The sequence below is a fragment of the Anomalospiza imberbis genome, chromosome 9 (genome assembly GCF_031753505.1).
Source record: "Anomalospiza imberbis isolate Cuckoo-Finch-1a 21T00152 chromosome 9, ASM3175350v1, whole genome shotgun sequence".
Taxonomy (NCBI): Eukaryota; Metazoa; Chordata; class Aves; order Passeriformes; family Viduidae; genus Anomalospiza; species Anomalospiza imberbis.
Window position 1 is genome coordinate 17195736 of NC_089689.1, and position 20895 is coordinate 17216630.

Genomic DNA, 20895 nt, shown 5'->3' on the forward strand with positions numbered 1-20895 from the left:
AGCGGGAGCTGCAGGGCACGTGGGCGGCGGGCGCCCTCCTCCGCCGGGCCCATAAAGGCGGCGGGGCAGGCTGCGGGGCCCGGGCTGCTCCGCCGGAGTCCTGTCCTGCCCGGCGGCGGCCGAACCCCGCGGCCCATGGAGATCCCCCTCAAGTCCCTCCCCGGCGGGCGGGCCGCCGCCAGCGGGTGAGGGAAGCGGGCCGGGGTGGGCGCGGTGCCGAGCCCTCGGCTCAGCCCGCCCGGCGGGCAGCGGGGCCAGGGCGCTCCTTCGCCAGCGGCTGCGGGAGCGGGGCGCGGGCCGGGCCGTCCCGCCGGCCGGGGCCGCGACAGCGCCGCGGGCACGGGGGAGCCGTGGGAGGGCGCAGGTGTGGCGGAGCGCTCGTGTCTCGGGCTGCCGCACAAGGTAGGTGCTGCCCGCGCCGGGAGGCTGGCCGGCCCCGGAGCGCTCCGTGCGCGCCCGGCGGCGGCCGCTCCTCCCGCGGCAGCCGGGCGGCTGGGGACGGTGTGAGCCCTGCGGGAGCGCTTTCACCCCCGTTTCTGAGAGGGAAGCGGCGCCGTCCTCTGGCAGAGTGCTGAGCTTAGCAGAGATCGGGACGGTGAAGCTGGGGTTCCCCAGACTGACGTGTAGATCTCAACTCAATGATGGCTTTTTTTTTTTTCGTTTTTTTTTTTATTCCTTCTTGCCCCCTTAGGACCCCAGGGCTCTCGTTAATACCTGTCCAAGATACAGAGCTCAAGTAGATAAATGTTGCTGATCCGGAGCTCTGCTGGACACTGTTAGTGTCGCTGTACTAGTGAGTTACTCATTAAAGAAAGTGACTGTGCTCATTTACTAAGCGCACTTTAGACACTTGAGTCAATGGTGCTTTTTCTGCTGGGTGAAGACCTAACTACTTACGACAAGTGTATTTCATGAGTCAGTAGCTGTAAATTGTAGTCCTTACTATTGAAACCTCTTTCTTGAGTGGAATGTTGAGCTCTAAAATGCCTCACTACAAAACAGCTGAACAAGACTGTCCTACCAGCTACAGCAAAGAAGTGTTGGTTACAGCAATGCAGCTGTTAGAATTGAGTAACAGTTAGGATATATAATATATGAGACACATGACACCTGGATGTGCACCTAAGCATGCATTATACAGTTAGTCTTCATTAACAAAAAATTTAATTGTGTCAGTGCTTCCCAAAACACACTATGGAAACCCATTGAGTGGTGTTAATTACATTAATGTGTCAGAATTTAATTGCTTCATTACTCTGTCTTGAGCTGTGTACTTTGTTTCAATTAGGTTTAGATTATTAGGCTAATGACCATGTGGTAGAATTAGATGGTTTGTTTTAAATATGGTAAGTCACTGGTAATCTCTTGGAGCTTTTGAACTTCTTCAGTGCTTTGGTTGAAGGTTCTAGTTCTGCTGTTTTGATGTGGTCTATTTGGATGTAATTTTTAATCTATCCTAGAAATGAATTAATTCAAAACCAGTTGATCTATTTCAACTGCTGCCCTGTTACCTGTTTCACCTGTTTAAAAATGAATTCTTTCTTAAATACTGCACCAAAGAATTCCTGTTTTTTTAATTGGAAGACACAGTCCAACAGTGATACAGGCTTGAATTTTTGATCTCTCTCTTAAGCCAAAAAAATGTGCTGCTTTCTTTGATAAATTTCCTGCTCAAAATTTCTACAGTTAATTAATAAAAGGAGCTAAAGACATCAATGAAAATAATCTCTAGCCACAAATGATAGTTGTGTAAAGGGGAAAGTGCTGTTAGTAATCAATATAAAGTTTTTGGAATAGCTGTAAGGTCTTGACACACATCTTTGGAGTAAACAATTATGTTTTTCATGCTATGTATTTGAATATTAAAAAAAGTTTATTATAATGTTTGCTGTTTGATTTGTGGGAGTTTTGGCCTGTTTTTGTTTGGTTGTTTTTTTATTTTTAAAGATTTGTCACTTCTGATATGCCTTTACTGGAAGCTTAGGGAAGGATTTTGCTGAAGTCTTAAGAGTGGTTCTTGTGTCATACCTTCAAGGTTTAGATTGTGACTAGATTTGGCTTAACCCTGTTCTGTTTCCTCTTTCTTTCCCACCTCCTCCTGTCACTTTCACTCTGGGTTAGCTCTTGTTCACTGTGTACCCACACATCTTCTGCCTGTTGGAGAGAGGCTGGTACAGGGACAGTGGTGTCTTTGGGTGTCAGTGCAGGACTCAAGCATGAATGTGCCTGTTTGCTTAATCAATGCTCACAGCTGTAATTATCACAGCTCTTCTGTCAGGTGTGTTTGTGTCTTTGAAAGTTTTTGTATCTTAGATGTTGCTGAAGCTAGTCCAGTATGTTTTTATTATAAGTTTAAATAGGGATGCTGCCCACAGTTTCTCTTTCTTGGAAACTTCCCATGTTTTTCCTGCTTCAAAAACCAAAATCATCCTGCCTCTCATCATCTTCATGAAAGATTGATTTAAGGCTGTGTAGGAAAGATAACTTTTGAGCTTTTAATATTAAAATAGAATTCTTGTTTTCACTTCCTCTTCTGAGGAAACACCACAGTGTTGGCTTACTGTCCTTTTTTAACTGAAATTTCTCTTCTTGTGGGACAGCTGGTTCTAGGAAATCAAATGTGCTTTGTGATCTACAGTTTGAGCTTAAATATCTGTGCACTTCAGACAGGTGAGGACACAAAAAGTAAAAATGAAAAAGTATTCCAAGTATCTGAAAACTTGGAATCGATGCTTTCGGTTTTGAGCCTCAGACAAAATGTTATCCTTTATAAAATTCAGAATATTGGAAACAACATTCTCAGTGGTAAATGGGACTGATAATCAGCTGGTGTCAGATATGATACTCTTAACATGTAAAGGGGGAAAAAAATTACACGTTGTGTTCTGATCTGTGTGTGAAGTGGGAAAGTTCAGAAAATTTGACACTGGAAAACAGCACAAGAGAGGCACAATGCTTCCTTCCAATGATACACTGAACATAGCCCGGGGTTAAAATGATTGGGAGATGGGGAAAGTTTTTTCAGTGTCCCATTCAGTTGAAGAGGAGAAACTTAAGGTGATTTAAAACACAACTGTCCTCTGTACCAGTCCTCTGATTTTTACCTGCCCAGGTATTTAAATAAATAAATGCCTATACATTTAGCCCTTGAAGCTGCACATTCGTAACAGCAGTGTGTGCAAAACCTGCTCTGGTTTAATCTTTAAGACACCTTTTTCTTCAGCTAGAATTTGGGTTATTCAGACAAATATGTTAACAGTGGTACCTCTTTATTTCAAGTGGATTTTTAAGAGAGTAATAGCAAGTCTACTTTTCTTTCTATTACAGACCCCCTTATTTAATGCCTATTAATTATTTGTCTAAATGGTGTGTTTTAATGACCAGATGCGTTTGAATTATTTTAATGATGTGATCACAGGAAACTATTTTTGCATTTCAATAAGATAACCCAAAAACTATTTCGGACCGTTTATGTCATGTGGTAATCTGAGGTGATACTGCAATGAGGAAATTATCTGCCAAAATATTCTGTTGTTTTCTAATTAATATGTTTTCTGAAGCAGAAATATGATGACTCAGTCAGATTTAGATCTAAAAGAGACTGCTTTGAAAGAGGATTTGAACTTTTACTTCATGAACCCATGTGAAAAATACAAAGCAAGACGTCAGATACCATGGAAATTGGCTTTGCAGATATTGAAGATACTTATGGTTACGACACAGGTAATCGTCTGGTTTTGCTCTTAGAGTAGCAATGATGTGCAAGAGAAGCAGGTCTGTGCTTCTGGGCCTCTACCACCCCTGGGTACTTGTAACTGGCTTGAACCTCCCACTTCAGTCCATAAAGGAAAAATACTCTGAAAAGTGTTTCAAGGGGGAAGAATAACATAAATTATAAAAGCCTCCTGGAGATTTTTAGAGCAGTATTTGACCAGACATGTTGCCATTTTTGTCATACTTTAAAACAAATTACTCTTCCCACTAAATTCAGCACTGTCTTCAGGCTTGTTGTCACAGTACTGCTTTTTGGTAAATTTTTAGATTACAGTTTCACCAGACTATTTCAAAAGTGATATTTCCTGATATCTAATCAGAAAATTAAAGTTCATTGTGAAGATGCAGTGGTGTCTGATGATGATGGGATGGCTGGGCTGCAGGAATTGGATGTGCCTCTTTCTTCTATCATCAAATAATGCATTTGAAAAGTCGTGTACTGTTTGAGATACTACGTGGAGGCAAAGAAAAGGGTGTTTGTAAACTGTACTGGTATCACAGTGCAGTTGGTTATTTTACAGTCCTCTAACAGTGACTGCATGTAGAGGGAAGCGAAATGGGACGCACACACAGGTAGAAATTACCTTTGAAGTGCAAGACAGACATCTGACAGTTTGCAAGAACAGCTAAATAACGTGCTGGGTTGTTCCTCTTCCTTTAAAGACAGGACAGTAGACTTTGCATGTGAATGATGACACAAAGTACAACTTCACATGTCCCTACATAGGTTCAGTACTGCCATCTGTCCTAACCTACTGACTTCCATTTCTGGGGGTATCATTGAACATGTAATTTTTCTGTCTGCTGCCCCAGTCTCCCACTGTCCTTTGTGGGCAGAAGGTGGGCTCTGCTGCTTGGTCTTCAAAGGCCACAAGATTTTCTGGACTGCTCCTTGAGACTTTTATTTTCACCCCTTGGTTTTGCTCAGATGTCAGGCACATGGCCAGGGCTTGGGGATATCCTCCTGCTACTGTGCCTATGAAGAAGCTCTTGTGGAAAACCAAGCAGTTTCTAGGCTCTGTTTATGTTTTTCTTGGTGATGGTGGTGGAAATGAGACCATCCAAATGGCAGGGAACACAAGTCTTCAGTAGTAACTCTGCTGTTTGCTGTTCCTGCTTGTTATAGCCTCCTTAAGCAGCACCTGGGTTGGGCAGGTGAGGCTTTTTATTGCTCTAATCCTGTGCCATGCCAGAGGTAGGAAAGGTGCAGGAATTTGTCCATAGCAAAGCAGAACATTTCAGGGGTAGCAGGGTGTGCTGTTAAGCTAGCTTGTCTGCCATTTGCATCCTCCAAGGAAGTTTTTGCAAATCCCAGTTGGAGTTGTTGGTCCATCATATGTAAAAGCTGCAAGTGATGTAGCTGTCTGCTCAGTTGCTGCAGTTAGATTCTGTTTTCACTTCCCCTGCATGTGATAACCTTGGCTTTGGGAATCTTATGCCATTGGTTAATGGGTTCTCTGCTCCCGCCAAAGTTACAGCAACAGGCACCTGTCTGGTTTGTATTTATTGTAATTTAAAGCTGTCTCCAAAATGCTGCTGCTTGAACACTGTTCAAAATTCAAATAAATTTCTTTTTTTTTTCCCTCTTGTCAGCTTGTTTTTTTTGGTTTGAGTAATCAGCTGGTGGTCTCATTCAAGGAGGAAAACACTGTTGCTTTTAAACACCTGTTCCTGAAAGGCTATTCTGGAACTGATGAAGATGACTACAGCTGCAGTATATATACACAGCAGGATGCTTATGATAGCATTTTTTATGTTATTAATCAGGTAGGTGTGAGTGTGTGTTTATAACTGTGGTAAAGCTGAAGCTACAGCTATAAACTTCTGCTAAGTTTCTGATTTTCTATTTCCATTCTTGGATTTAATTTTGGTATTTCACTTAATCAGTGTAAATGGAGTGTCTTCAAGTTTGTGTTGTAGCTGAGTTTTTGTCTCCTGGAGATGAATTCAAATCAGAATTTTACTCAGGTTGTTCTTAATACCAAAATCCAGAAAATTTGAAAATTGGTCATCTTCATGAACTGGAACCTTGGTTTAGGTCTTATGTTGGAGGCCTACGGGCCTCAATATACCTATGCTGCTTTTAAAAAGTATGTCCTTAACAACTGTCCTGAATTGTAGCTTTGTAGTGAGGGCTTGAGGCCTCAAAATGGGGATTATGGTACTTAGGAGCATAGAGGCATTCACCCTGGTAAGGGATGCTATTTTAAAGAAGACCCCCTTTACAATTGTCAGAGAAAAGTGAAGAAATCTAGGATGAAAATTCTGTAAATGTTTTTGTATTTAACAGTAATACATTTGGAAGTCAGAAGTTGAAAGTCTCTGGAATATGAAATGTCTCTTGTGTTGGGAATGATGATAAACCCAGAAATTACTAACACTGGATGAATAAAAAGTGGCTTTAAATCACCTTCCATTTTCACTGGCCTTGGCACATGAGCTCTGGCCCCTGGATTAAAGCAGTGTTGCCACTTCAGCTGTGCCCAGCAGCATCTGAGAGCTGCGGGGCTGTGATGGGCCAAACCTCTCTCACTCATCCATCCACTCGTGGGGCTTGCTGCTCTCCTGGCCTCTCCTGTAAGCTACAGCAGAGCCACCAGCAGATCAAATGTGCTGGACAAGACCTAAGACGCTCATTCCTGGCATTTGAAATGAATGGTGAAGTAGTTTTCTCAGTCTTTCTTTGAACTCTCCATATTACCACTGTTTCTGCAATAAGCCACACTTTATTTATTTTTTTTTCTTCCTTGCTTGCTTTGTTTCACTTTCCTTCTTTTGTAGGCACTAAGGCTGAGGTGAATTCCAGATACAAGACAGTAGAGAAATAATAGCTTTATATCCTCAAGAATGAGCCAGGCATCAGAAAAAGGTCTCTTCATAAAATGTTTGTGCGGTATAAATGTACTCATATCCTTTAAGGAGAGTTAAACTGTGAAATCTGGCTTCTTTATTGTCCTGTGGCATTTCTGAGACTTTTGTATCACATGTAAGAATTCAAAAAGCATGCTTTCAGGTGAACACTGACTACTGTTGCCTTTTTTTTGTCTGACTTTAGAGAGTGCCTTGTGGGAAGAGCCAATCTAGATGACTCCCAAGCTAAAAGCAAAGCATTTTTTTTTAAATTTTGAGATGGGCAACTAGAAGACACGGGCTTTGGTGTTCTGGTTGTGTTCTTGTGTTTTTGAAATGCATGGTTGGGTGGGTGAAGCAGAAGGATATGACACTACAGAAAACAGTAATTGTGCACAGCAAAGCTGGAGTTGTAAAAACCAAATTTTAGCCTCTGTGTAATATACCACTGGGGATATTTTTAGCACTTTGGGGGAAAAAAATCCCAAACAGACCACCAACATAAAAGCCCAAACATACATTTACACTTGGAAGAGTGCACAGGCTTCCCTTGCTTCTCTGCTGGCTTCAAGCTGAAGTTGCTATTATGAAGCAGCTGTGTGAAGTTGTTACTCTTGTGCTCTGCCCTGTGGCAGAGGCTGTAAGACCAGGATATTCTGCTGCCGGCTCTGAGGCTGTTTGGAAATTTATAAGCAGGAATTTTGCTTTTGTTGTTTCATAGTGTTGTTTGCAAGTGGCATGTGGGTAGCCCAGCACCTCGTGCTGTGCTGTCAGGAGGGCAGAGCCTGAGAGCACACGTGGCTGGGGCAGCAGCTGCTGCACACACGGATCTGGAGATGTCCTCGGTGGGATGAGGAGCCGTGACTAACTGCTGTTTCCACTCACTTGGCCTGCCTTAGTCAGGTGTGGCTTGCTCTGAGCTCACAGACTGGCAGGGTGAGGAGGCCATGCTTTACTCCTGGGCTGTCAGAACTGTGTACTCAAAGTGGCACTGCAAGGCAGAGCTTTGTGTAGAAGTGTGGTAGTTTCTGGTGCAGTTCCAGTTCTGGACATGGAGAGTGTGGTTGTCAATGACTGGTGGGATGTTGTACCTCACAAGATGGGCTAGTGGGCACAATGCCCATAGGAAGGGGGAAATGGGATGACAATGAATGATGCATAATAAAGAAATCCAGGTTAAACAGGAAAAGGGACTAATCTTTATCAAAGCCAGTTGAACAAATTTTTAAGTAATTAGGAAACCTTGCCTGATTTTCCATGTTTATTTACTTCAGGGCTCCAAGAAAGCTAAATGCTTTCTTGAGAGCAGACCACTGCGGTACGCTGCCCTGAGCTCTTTTGCTAGGTCAGGTAATGACAAAAACGAAGGAATTGCTATGTCTTCGTGCCTTCTTCCCCAAAAGGCCGTGGGTCTGTCTGGCTTCTCTTGGACAGTGTTAGCTCTTGGGAAACTGAGCTGGCAGGCAGCAGCCTTCATGGTTAGTCATTGATCTCCTGTCCTTCATGCTTAGTCCACTGATCAGCTGTTGGGGAGCCAAGGACCACCAGAAGAGCTGTGCCTTGGGGGCTTGCCTCACTTGTGCAGGAATGGAAGGTGTGACTCCAGGGATCAGAGGGTGTTTCTTGCTTCCAGTAGACACCAAGGCTGGAAAGCAAATCTGGAGGGGACTGGGCTGGAATGTAGTTCTTGGTGTTGCTCAGGGACAATGTTTGGACAATGCTTGGTTTAGCACAGCTTTATTTGCTCCCACTTTTAGTCCTTGTTTTCAAGTGTATCTTGCAAATGAAGAAGGTGCCTTGTGCTGTATTTTGGAGTAAGTGGAAAAGGAAAGTGCCCTCTCACAGGCATGTTTTCAGCTGCTTCTGTGCTTGTGTAAAGCAGGCAGGTTAAGTTACTTTTGGAGGCTGCTCTGAGCTCTGTGTGTTCCCTGGCTGCTGGTTTTACAGTGAAGGCATGGCTTCCCTCTTCTGTAGTCACACGGGGAGCTGCTTTGGGCTTGACCTTGGTGTGGATTTGATAAGAACTGTGACTTGGATCATGTGTCCAACGATGGAGTTTCAGGTGGTGTGAAAACTGTCACTTTCATGGGGTGAAGGTATCCCTGGGGGGTGTGTGGTTAGCAGCAATGCTGCCCTGAAGTCTCTGCCAGGCATCTAATGAACAACTGTCTGACACGTGGGCGATCATCTGCAGGCAGCCCAGTAGGCACAGGGCTCCCGGTCACTGTGTCACCAGGATGCTGATCACTACTAATTAGTGGCCAGCAGCCCTCTTGCCTCTAAATTGACTGGGAAACTTTTATGTGAAAGTAAAGATTTTTTTAAATTTAATTTAAAAAAAACTGTATTGATACATATAACTTTGAGGTTTCAGTTTGCTATCTAATGCAAAAAAAGATTGCTTTCTCTAACTTCTGTGTTTGTTTTTAAACTAGTACAGGCACTTAAAGAACATATCCCTGGGAACACTTGGTTATGAACATGAAGAATCAGGCTTAAAAATCTGTAAACAACAGTACAAGAGAGGCACAATGCTTCCTTCCAATGATACACTGAACATAGATGTTTCTATTGAAACAGGTACAGTACTGTTGTACGTAAAATGTCTTGTGTGGAGTACTTGAATTCTAGTTCTAAAGCTTAAAACCAATAGCTTTTTGTGTGGCAATCACAGGAACAATCACAGGAACATTACCATGCTTCTTGCCTATTTCCCTCTTGGTTTTTAGCACCTGTCTAGGTAAGACAGCTGTGATTATAAGAGGTTCTCTTCAACACCTACAAATCTTTGTACTGGATGGTGAGGTGGTGTTTTGTTGTTCTTTTTCTTAACCACATCTCTTCCCGCTCTGTGCAGGAGGTTCATATAGGGAATTCTGGATGCTGGTCAGTCTGTGCCTTCCATAGGTGGGTGTCCTTACTGCCTCTGAGCCGAGCCCTGGCTGCTAGCTGCTCATGAGTTGGTACACAAACCTGCTTGCCACCCCACTAGCTGGGCTGATGAATAGGTTTGCTCAAAATTAATGTTTTGCCTGATTAGGACTTGCTATACACACTGATCATCTCAGTTTAATGGTACTTTCAATGTGAAGTTTTTATGATAACATATTTTCCTCTTGTCTTTCCAGAATGTATCCTTTTAAAGCCAAAGGAACTGACTGGTAAGAAGGCAGAACTGAAGCTGAATTCTTCTTTTTTCAATCTTGAATTTTACAGGTAAAATGATGGGTTTTTAAAAATTATTCCAATTGTTCTTTCATATTAATATGGTGGATTCTGATTTGTGCGGTTTGTGTATATTTCTGTGATATTTAAATATATTTGTACATTTTTTCAAATATCCAGGCTTATACAGGTTGAAATCTCCTTCAAGCTGAAAGGCATTGCTCTTCAGACCATCCATGCCCGTGAATTACCTGACTGCTATGCATTTCAAAATACTGTAAGTGAAAATGGGCTGTGGCACTTCCAACCCTGTCTATGCAATGAGAGCTTAGGTTAAGGTGTAGGTGTCATCCTCATATCTGGCCTGCAGGAGAAGCACAGCTGGGCATGTCCTGGCCCTCACCCCTCCTTCCCAAAGGCTGCTGAAATGGTGTTGCCATGGGACAGTGTTGCTTTGTAAGGTATTCCAGTTGGTAACTTTGTAACCTGAGAAAGGGATAAGGAATTGTTCTTCATCTAAAGACTAAGTGTGAAGTTTGGCCTCTTGGAATACCGCTCATAAGGCAATACATGTCATCTACACCATCATTTATGGTGACAACTTTCTTAAAACCTATCTGATCAACAGTATTAATACATGTTGTGTCCAAGGCTCTTAGCAGGATTTATTTTTCTGGAATGCGAACTTGCTACTCCTGTTTCTGATGTAGCTCTGTATTTCCAGATAACTTTCAATAATAGAGCCCACAGTGGAAAAATCAAAGTCTATTTTGATAGTGACACTGACATTCAGGAATGCAAAGACTGGCACATATTTAACTCAGGTAAGTATGGTGCATGTGTGTCTGCAGAACAGCAGTTGTGGGTCTGCCTTTGCTTTCCCTGGTCTGTAGCAGTCAGTCCAGCAAGACATTCCCCAGCCTGTTCATCGCCCTGCCTGTAAAACAATGCAACTTGCCTAATGCAATTCGTTGCCTCTTGCTAATCAAGAGCTGGGAAATAATTCCTTTTGTGAGGGTGTTGTGAGATGACATGGTCATCTCTGCATACCAGTGTGTGGTAGCAGTGAGCTCTACCTCAAGTGAGCAAGGAGAATGAATGTTTCTTCCATAGATGCTTAATTGTTGTGCTGCTCTGAGATAACTCAATTTAATCCACTAACACTGAATAAATTTCCAACTGAAGCCTCCTACAGCTTTCAATTTTGTTTCCTTCTAACTGATTGAAGCATACTATTTCTGTAAGCTTGTTTTTTGTATTGACTTTATTTTTTTTTTTTTTGCCACTGCTGGTAGATGAAATTATGTGTATGAACAAAGGCTGGCATCTACCATGTATTTTTAGTGTTAAGGCTTGGTCTGACAGCTCAGGAATGTGCACTAAAGGGCCCTTAAAGAAACAGCAGCTGTGACAGACTATGCAACTGCTCCTCCCATGTGTTGACTTGTTGTAAAGGACTGTGATGGAACAATATTTTTTGGTGTGCTATATAGTATCTTGATTAATAAATATGTCGAGTGGCCTGCCTTTTGCCTCACAAAGCCAGGTTTTCTGTGATAATGCTGTGTTGTACCGATATTAAAGTGGTAATTTATAGAATATTCTGAATAACCTCAAAGTGCCTTGGCTTGCATCTCTGTCCAGTAATTTCTTGTGGTTGTCTTTCAACTACCTGTTCCTGAGTAGTTTATTTTGCGTCTAATTACCAGCTGAGGGAGCATGCATAATTCAGTAATAAAGGTGAGCTGAAGGGCTATTGCAACAATTAAAAATGAGTGTTGGCCTCTTTCATATAGTTAAAAATGTATGCTATGGAAAAGATCGGGACTATTGATAAGAGGAAGCAAAGGAAGACACCTAATTTGTGTTCACATGATGGCTTTTAAATTTGTGGATGAAAAGAAAACAGTACAGAAAGTCCAACAAGTTACTTACTGCAGACTAAGATAGGATTTTTTTTTTAATTTCATGGTGTTGATACAGACCAAATCTCCATTTCTTTTGCCTCATGTAGTTGTAACACTGTGGAAGCACAGATGGACAGGTAAAAAAGAGAATACCCATATTAACGTACCCATTTTTGGGTTTATTTTGAAGAACTTGAACATTTTTTTTCATTCTTGTGGCCCAGTCCCCATGACTGTCTTGATGTAATTCTCTGCTGAGCTGTGTTCGAGATATGCTTGCCGAAAGAATACAGCTTGTAACCCATCTGCTTATGGGTTGAGAGTATTTGAGCATGAATTGTTACAAAATGTCACATAACTTGCATTAAAAGAGATGTGGAAAAACTAACCTAATTATATTTCCTTGGCTCTTTACAGTTCTCCAGAAAAACACTCAGTATATTCTAGTCTTTGATGGATTTGTCATATTAAGTTGCTTGGCTTCTCTCATCCTCTGCACACGATCCATTGTTCTTGCCTGGAGACTACAAAAGGTAAGAACAGTGCTCATGACCTTAATGCTTATTTGGTGTCTGCTGTCCTTGCTGCTGGTCTTGTGAAGGGTTACCTTTTGAAACGTGGAGTGTTAAAGTGAGTAAATCTGTTGCAAGATGTCTCTCTTACTGTTATCTAGAAAGGATGTGTAGGTATCTTGGTGGACAATTGCTAACTGTGAATGGATTTTATTTCTGTTTGGGTACTGCTGTAATTTGAAATATTTTGTTGTATCTCTCAATGGGCAAAAGAAGGAGACTTCTGCCCCCCACCCCCCCAGGATTTTAGGCAAAATGACTTCTGAGTGTTTGTGCTGCAAGCAGGGGTCCTGCACCTCCAAATCACAAATCTTTCTTCCCTGGCTTCAGAATAGAATTCCCATAGAGGTCTAGTCATAAATTAATGCCTTAATGAACATTCCTGAAACCCATCTCTAACTGGAGAAAATGTAAAGCACATCACATAGCCTAATTCTGGCTGGTTTTTTTTTTTGTTTTGTTTTGGTTTTTTTTGTTTGTTTTGTTTTGTTTAGTTTTATTTTGTAAACATGTGGCTCATGAGAGTTAGAAGAAGAGTCCAGAGTAGGTAGGACATGAAAACACAAACACTTGTCACTTGTTTATCTAGTTCAATATATCTTTTTTGTAGCTTGGAAACAAGACCAAGAGTCAAGAGTACATGATTCAACAGAGGCATTGTCAAACTGCTCTCAGGAATAGGCACTTCACATTTACTCCTGAGCAAAAAAAGCAAGTGAAAGCAGATGAGCTGTGCTGGGCGTAGAGGTGATATTGTTTGCTCTATTGGAAATGAGAGCTCTTGCCCTGTAGTTGCATTTGAGTTCTTTTTCACTTCTTTAGTTGGGTGGCCTTGCTCTGTTAGAGGTGGATAGAACCTATGGTAAAGGGGATAACAGGCTATGGTTAGGTTATGAAACCAAATTTTCTGTGGAAAGTTCATTTTCACTGGCCTAAAGCCATCTTAATGTTTTTCCTATTTATTTCTGTTGCTATTGAGAATTAGCTTTAAACTATTATTCCAGTGAATACTATAGGAAAAGGGGTTGTGTTAAACTTGAACATTGCCACGTTTTTCATCCGAGGGGACCTGTAACTAAACATCTAAATGTTTGTCAATAGAGATTTGTGAATTTCTTCTTGGAGAAATACGAGCGCTGTGTCTGTTATGCTGATCGCCTGGAGTTCCTGAATGGGTGGTATGTCCTGGTAATTATCAGTGATGTGATGACAATCATTGGGTCAATCCTAAAAATGGAAATAAAAGCCAAGGTAAGAATTTCCTACTTCAGCTAAAATACTAATCTTGCTACAACCATGTGTAATGTGCTTTATTTTGGGGACAGGTGGAAGTGAGCTATAATAGTCAATAGTCATCTGTTTGCTTGTTTTAGTCCATTTCCTAGTTTATCTAATAACTACTTTCTGTCACTCTTCCCCAGAGTCTTTCAGTAAGACCATGTAAGCTATATAAACATCTTATTCCCAGAGTATTAAGACCCCTAATCCCTGGTATGGGACCTGTGGGCAGACAGTTCCTAACAGAAAGACCCAACAATTTGAGTGGTTCCTTCTGTAAGAAGTAGCACGTACAGGACTGGGAAACCACAAATCCTCCCCTTGAATGAAACAGGGGTCTCAGTGGCTTGTGGGACTGGAAACACAGCTGTCACAGCTTGCTTTCCTGGCAAGCATAGGCACAGACAGTGTGACCCGCTCATCCCTGACCTCTCTGCCTGGGCTTGCTGAAATCAATGTGCTTTGTCCAGCTGGCAGCCCTTCAGGAGGCTTTTGGGGTTAGTTTTTTCTTTTTTTTTTTATTTTATCTTCAATAGATGTGTGTCAACAATTCATGTGTTCACAAAACTTTGTATTCTGGGAAAAACAGAGTAGGTAGTGTGCTGCTCCTGCTTCATGTGTACTGAGGCTCAAAGGGCAGATCCCAGAGTGGCCTTCAGAGGAAGCACTTGGGAATCGCTGGCTGTAGGTTGAGGTGGGGGTTGAGGGTAGGAAAACTTGAGCTAGATGGTTCTCTTGTGCTTACTGCAGCCAGTTCTAGCCTTCTAAAGTAAAGTGCAAGTAGATTTTGTTGTAGTAAAAACAATGCTCAGGTTCTGAACTGCTGGCAGAGAACCTGTTCAGAGATGTAAATGCACAGAAAGGGCTGAAGTCCCAAGGGTCACTTTTCATGCAAATGATGGCTCATGTTTTTTAAATAGTGAACAAGAGCTTCTTTGCCTAATAGCAATTAGTAACCTTTTTAAACAAAAATTTTGAATTATTCAATCTAATTTTGAAACTGTGTTGCAGCCAAACAAAGGGCTTTTTTTCTTCCAGACTTTGCACTTCATGCAAAATTTCAAGAATATCAGCATAGGTGTACTTCCATTTGCAGCACTGTTGTGTTTGAATGATCTCAGTAAATAACTGCAGTTCACATTGATCTGATTTTTGTGATGTAGCAATAGGCTTTCAGTATTAGACTGCCCTGCTTTGTTTGTTTGAACTGCTGGAACTTGAATAGCTGTCAAGCTGACATAGCTACTGCTTTGTAACTTGACCACCTGCTCTGTTTGGATCCCTCAGAACCTCACAAGTTATGATGTCTGCAGCATTTTACTTGGAACATCAACTTTGTTTGTCTGGGTTGGAGTCATCCGATACCTGGGATATTTTCAAACCTACAATGTAAGGAGAGAATCACATGTCTAACAATTAAAGCATATATATAAATATATATATATACACGTCACTTTTTTTTCCAGGTCTCACTCTAATTTTGTTGCTTTTCCCCCTTTCTTCTTTGCTGCACTTTGACTTGTAGGTGCTCATCTTAACTATGCAGGCATCGTTGCCGAAAGTGCTAAGGTTTTGTTGTTGTGCTGGGATGATCTATCTTGGCTATACTTTCTGTGGTTGGATTGTCCTGGGACCTTATCATGAGAAGGTACATCAGCAGTATCCCTCCTTTTGTGGTGTAATGATGGGAATATCTGTGTGTGTGTGTATAGCTCCTAGCCAACCAACAGAAATGTGTCTTAAATTAAAATGTCTGTTTAAAAGCTGTAATGTGAACATGGGAGTGTTTCTCATTCCGTTTGTACCTCCTTCTACCTGCTCCTTTAAACAAAAGAACTATTCTTGCTTTTACTATGTGCTCGAAGTCAGCGTGATCTCCAGCACCAGGCTGTTTGTGCTTAGGGGATGGTTTGCCCAGGCCACGTGCATTGGTCTGCCTCTTCTGCCCTCTTCTGGCAATCTCACTTCAGCTGGGTTAAAGAGGCACTGAATAGTTCCCTGTAACTTTTTTTTTTTTTTTTTAATTCTTTGGCTCTGGCCTTGTTTTCCCACATCTTTCCCGTGCCATGTAACTTCAGCTCCTAAATTGTGACTCATAAAGGGATGGATGAATGCTTGTCTTATTTGTTGCTTCCTGTGTGGGGGTGTGTTGTGGGTTTGTTTGATTTCTTAAGGTTAGTATCAGTGTGTGCCTGGTATGTCTTGCCTGAAACCTGGGTGCAGGAGTAATTCTAGGTGCTTTGTGTATTCTAGAACACAAGCCAAAACAACCCTAAAGCTTGCTTGCTTTTCCTCTTGGCTCTATGTGACAGTTTGAACAGAGGCAGACTCCTGTCGTGGCAAATTCTAAATGTCCGTAATGACTAACAAATGTCTGAGTTCTCATTCTTCATCTCTGGGTGCACACAGTGTGTCTGTAACAGAGACAGGCTGCAGAGCTTGATTCAGCTTCCTCTGCCCCCAGAGCCTGCATTGCTCTAACTCACAGTAATTCTCTCCTTTGAGCAATGCAGGTCTTCAGTCTGCACGTTCCCAGTTGATGACAATCCATTTCTCTGGGGACGCTGGATGCAGTGAGATCTTTTGCCACATTAGAGGCTCAGTTGTTTATAACATTATAAGGCACAGCATAATTACTGTTGTAACTTCCCTGCAACAATTACATTATCTGACCCAAAGGAAGGACAGTCAACAACATGCTTATCTATGAAAATGTTACCTCTTGCCTAAATATCATGTATCAATGTCAAGGAAAGCAGCTGGAGCTGTGGAGGATCCCTGTTTCTGCCAGTTCCCCAGTGTCCCACAGGAAGGCAATGTGGCACTGTGCAAGGCAGGCCAGCCCAGGGCTGGCTTCCCGGGGCTCTCCAGCCACCGAGCCATGCTGGTAAGAGACAGAGACGGGACGAGTCCTCCCCGATGTGCACAAACACTGGAGAGCTCCTTATGCTCAAAAATACAGAAATACACCCTCCTCTATAGGCAGAGAGAGGGAGTGGGTATCCTGAATTTTGTGCTATGTCAGTCCAGGGGCTTCCAGGTGAGCAGTCCTTAGCAGATCTCTCTCTGTGTCAGTGTATCAAAACTTGAGTTGCTCAAAAACTACCTGTGCCATGCCTCCTTTCTTCTTGGGATAATGTACTGCTGAGTTTCACAATGGCTTTAAAATTCAATTCAAAAAATAATAGTAAAATAAGCCATAGATGTAAACCAGACCTGCTGTTTCTGTGCACTAATATATTCTCCTTACAAGCATATACCTCTTAATATCTTGTTTTCATTATGGGCCCACAATTGTGTTAGTTCATTGATAATGCACAATGTTTTAATGTGGCTATTAATTCCCATTGTCCAATAAATTATATTTAAGAAATCCAGTTATTTGGAAGGGCAGAGCAAAATGGGAAGTGGGCTTAGATAAAAAAAAAGTTTTAGCCTCAGCACACATTCCAGTTTGGGGAAATGGAGTTTGGCATTTAAGAGACTATCCTTGAAATTAAACCATGATTTTTGTACAGGGTGTGCTCCAGTAGCTTCATAATAAAGCTGTAGCTTATACTTACAGCTCATAGAGGGCTTTCTGAGTGACAGACTGTTAATTCAGTTTAGAGCATTTGAGTTCTGAAGGCTATGTGCTGACTCTAGCCCCTTAACACAGTATTGATTTTTGACCCATACTCCAGTAATGCAGCAGAGTGGGGAAGCCAGAGAATTTGGATTGTGCTTCCAGCATACTACCACTAATTTACTGTATAGATTCTGTGAAATCACTTCAGCTGTGCTTTGGGAAACGGAATGATACTTTTCTGCAGGTCCACAATTGCTTAAAATTCAGTAGCTTTCTGTGGTGGTCAGTTATTGACTGTTCTGCCTGTTGAACATCACAAGTTTTATTTCTTGATAATAAATATTCTTATGACTGATCTCAATACATCATGCTTAGTCAAGATGATATTTCTACATGTTTGTATTACTGATGTATATTTTGGCCTGAATGTACGGGAAAGTGTGGTAGCATTTAATTGCCTGAGCTGGCTTTTTTGTCTGCTTTGAGTAAAACTCAATCTTTGAGTCTTGATTGATCTTCACATTCTGCTAATAATTTGTACTCATTTTCTAGTTTGAAGATCTGAACACAGTGGCTGAATGTCTTTTTTCTTTGGTCAATGGTGATGATATGTTTGCAACATTTGCTCAAATCCAACAGAAGAGTTCCCTGGTGTGGATGTTCAGCCGATTATATCTGTACTCCTTCATTAGTCTGTTTATATACATGATCCTCAGCCTTTTTATTGCACTCATTACTGACTCCTATGACACCATAAAGGTAAAGCATTTGTTTTCTGTTACACTTCTATTCAGTTTTGCATTCATTCTTGTCAATTGCTCAACACCATACCATCTACTATTGCTTCTGATGTGTGATGAGATTATTAAAATATTTTCATTTAGTCTGTGGCAAAATTGGAAGGGTGGCTGGGTTTGCTGACAACTCAGAGATGTGCCTTTGGCAGGAGTTTGGAAAGGTTCAAGCAGATAACTCTAAAATCATTTGTGTGTCCAGACCTCCTTAATGTGCTGCTTAGAAACGTGTGGTTAAAAGTAAATGTCTTCTGAGAGGTGCACTGCTTCTCATTTAAGTTAAAATTGTGCCATCCATTTCCAGTATGGACTGTCTGAAAGTGAACCTCAGTTTTCAGTAATTGCCTTCTGTTCTTGACCTCAAGTGCTCTCTGCCCTTTGTGCTCCTGGTAGCCTCAGTGGCCAGTGGGAAGGCAATGTGGATCACACCCTTCAGCTCACATCTCTTTCTTGTCTTGGTGTCAGATACAGGCCAGCAAAATAAGGCTGGTCTGACATGAACTACAACTTCCAGACCAAGCAAGAGCTTCACTTTTGAAGCACCTCAAAACATAACTTGTCTGTGTTTCTTAGTTTACTGGATGGTCTGATCTGCAAAATGGTGTTTTACTGACTCTTCCCTCTGAGCATTTTACACAGATCAATGGGGAGCTGTTTCAGTACGCTGAACTTGGTGGTTTTTTTTTTTTTTTTTTTTTTTTTTTTTAATAGCATTTCTTCAGCATGGCAATATTGAATAGACACATTGGAAGCCTTCAAGTCCAGAACTAGAGGTTTTAGGCAAAAGGAGCCCAGGACACTTGCAGTGACCACAGCAGCTCACTCTGAACAAGGGAGAATCAATACCATTATGGCCTGAGATCACTTGCTTAGTCTTGTGGGCAGCAAACAAAACATGAGAGAATCTGTGAACAGTGTGGATTTTCTGTGACGTACATTGTTGGAGGAGCAAAGCAAGCTATGTAGTGTTTCTAGGATGGGAATGAGTTCTTTCCTTCCTACAGCAATATTGAATTATTGAACCGAATAATCTGGTTTAACTGTCACACTCTAGAGGAAATTTTAGAATGTTTCATGCCCAGTAACTTCTCATGTGTTGTAAATGAAATGCTTTTTCTTTCAGAAATACCAACAAAGTGGTTTTCCAGCAACAGATTTACATGAATTTCTAAAAGACCATAGCAGTGCTGACTACAGAAAAGACGGAACTTCTTTTCCATTCATCTGCTGCTGCAGGAGGTCAGTAGGGTGTTTTTAATGAGTGTTTTCCTGAGAAGTACAACAGTTGGCTTCTCACTGCAAAATGCTGTTTCATGAATGCTGGAGTATCCAGAATTCAGCCTGTTAATATTTGGATGCTGTTGCTCCTCTTTTACTTCATGTTAAATCTTTAGTCAGCTGATGATGCAAACGCAGCAGTTCTGAGCTTAAACATGTTTTAGCTGTTATACTCTTATGAAAACTGCTATGCAGAAGCTCATGAGAGGACTGTGAAGTACAGCATGAAACTACCAAGGGTTCTGGAGCAAAACAAATCTTTGCTTCAAGTTGTCTGTTTCTAAAAAGCTTTGCTACTAAGCTTGGAGTAGTAGCAGAAAGTGAGAGGGTGTTTCAGCCAGAGGCTGGTGCTTAATCCCAAAACTTTGCAGTGTTTGAGGCAAACTGTTTGAATACCAGAATATTGGTACCAGAATAATGCCAGAATATTGGGAACAGACTGGTAAATGTCTTCTTGTAGGCATTGTGACAGTGGTCTTTTTTTAGGAGGTGGTGAGAGACGAATGTCTCATCTGGTCTGAAAGCTTATGCTTTGAATTCTGTTTCTGAGGCAACATAACACACCTCTGGAGCCCTGCTAGAGACAGGAGGGACCTTGTCACTGTCCCTAGACAGTCCAGGATAATCCATTCATGTGCACAGAATGGTTGTGGGCACTGTGCAAGGAAGCCAGGCTATGGGAGAAGGACCAAAATGTGAACACTTGATCACAACTGGCATAACAAATCCCCTTTTAGCAGCAGGATAGTTGTCCACTTACATACTGATGCTTTTGTGAAATGCATTTTTATACTTTTGGTGTACCCTGGCAGAAGGGGACCCCACTGCCAAAAAAAGAAACATGAGAGATGATCATGGGCAGGTATCCCAGTGGCTGCTGAGGGCACATGAAAACCAACTGTTAGCAAGAATTCTAGCCAGGCCCAGATTCAGGTTTCACCTGCAAGTCACTGTGCAGAATAAGAGAATTGTGTGCCTGATCATAATGAATATGCACCATAATGTACTATGCAGTACTGAGGGCACAAGCCTGGTGGTTGGAGTGCAAATCTAGAGCTTTTGCTACTGTAGCAGGTTTTGCATCATTGTCCAGTGCAGGAGTTAGAGTTGTATGTGGAAATGAGAGAGCAGAGAACAGGAGGATCAAAACTGAGCTCATATGGGTAGATGCTTCCTATTGCATTTCTTGCTGATTGGAGAATTGTGAATTTTTTCTTTGCAGACAACAGAGTGATGACAACTTGATACTTATTAATTGATGGCTGCACATTGAAATTCACTACTGATATATGCAAAGAAAGCATAGTGGTATGGAGAAGGATGATTCTCCAAATTGCAGTGAAACCTGCCATCTGGATCTGCCTCATGAACAGACTTGTCTTAGCTAATTTAGGTTTTGGGGGAAAAAAGCTATTCATGTGACAGCAGCTGGCTGACCAACAGGAGACCCAGAAGCTGTGTCTGGAGAAGAGCTGTGAAGAATTCTGTATTCTGGCCTCAAGTTCTGTCATGTTAGAGAAGACTGATCCTTGAGCATTGTCTGTGGAAGCTCTGTTTGCTAATGACATTGAGGAGGAAGGAAAATGGCCTTGAATCAACTGTTGTTGTTAATAAGAAAAAGAATTACATGAAAATAATTTAAAAAAATAATCCTGTGTTTAAAAGTATTAAATAAAAAGAAGTCAAGAAGGGAGGAGTTTATCACATAA

The 20895-nt window shown here is 41.7% G+C and overlaps 1 protein-coding gene across 2 annotated transcripts; it reads left to right on the forward strand.

The window, feature by feature from the left end:
* The first annotated feature begins 51 nt into the window (after window positions 1-51).
* On the forward strand, window positions 52-20895 carry MCOLN2 (mucolipin TRP cation channel 2). 2 transcript variants are annotated; one of them, XM_068199908.1, is made up of 14 exons: window positions 52-185; window positions 3564-3723; window positions 5368-5541; window positions 9060-9204; window positions 9753-9840; window positions 9970-10066; window positions 10514-10613; window positions 12114-12229; window positions 13370-13519; window positions 14834-14935; window positions 15072-15194; window positions 17667-17873; window positions 19032-19147; window positions 20409-20895. In XM_068199908.1, exons 1-14 carry the CDS (start codon window positions 136-138, stop codon window positions 20443-20445), a joined length of 1665 nt encoding a protein of 554 aa, XP_068056009.1. In that variant the 5' UTR covers window positions 52-135; the 3' UTR covers window positions 20446-20895. The 2 variants fall into 2 exon arrangements, with proteins under 2 accessions (XP_068056009.1, XP_068056010.1); XM_068199909.1 differs by lacking the exons at window positions 52-185; window positions 3564-3723 and having other exon boundaries at window positions 5401-5541; window positions 9065-9204.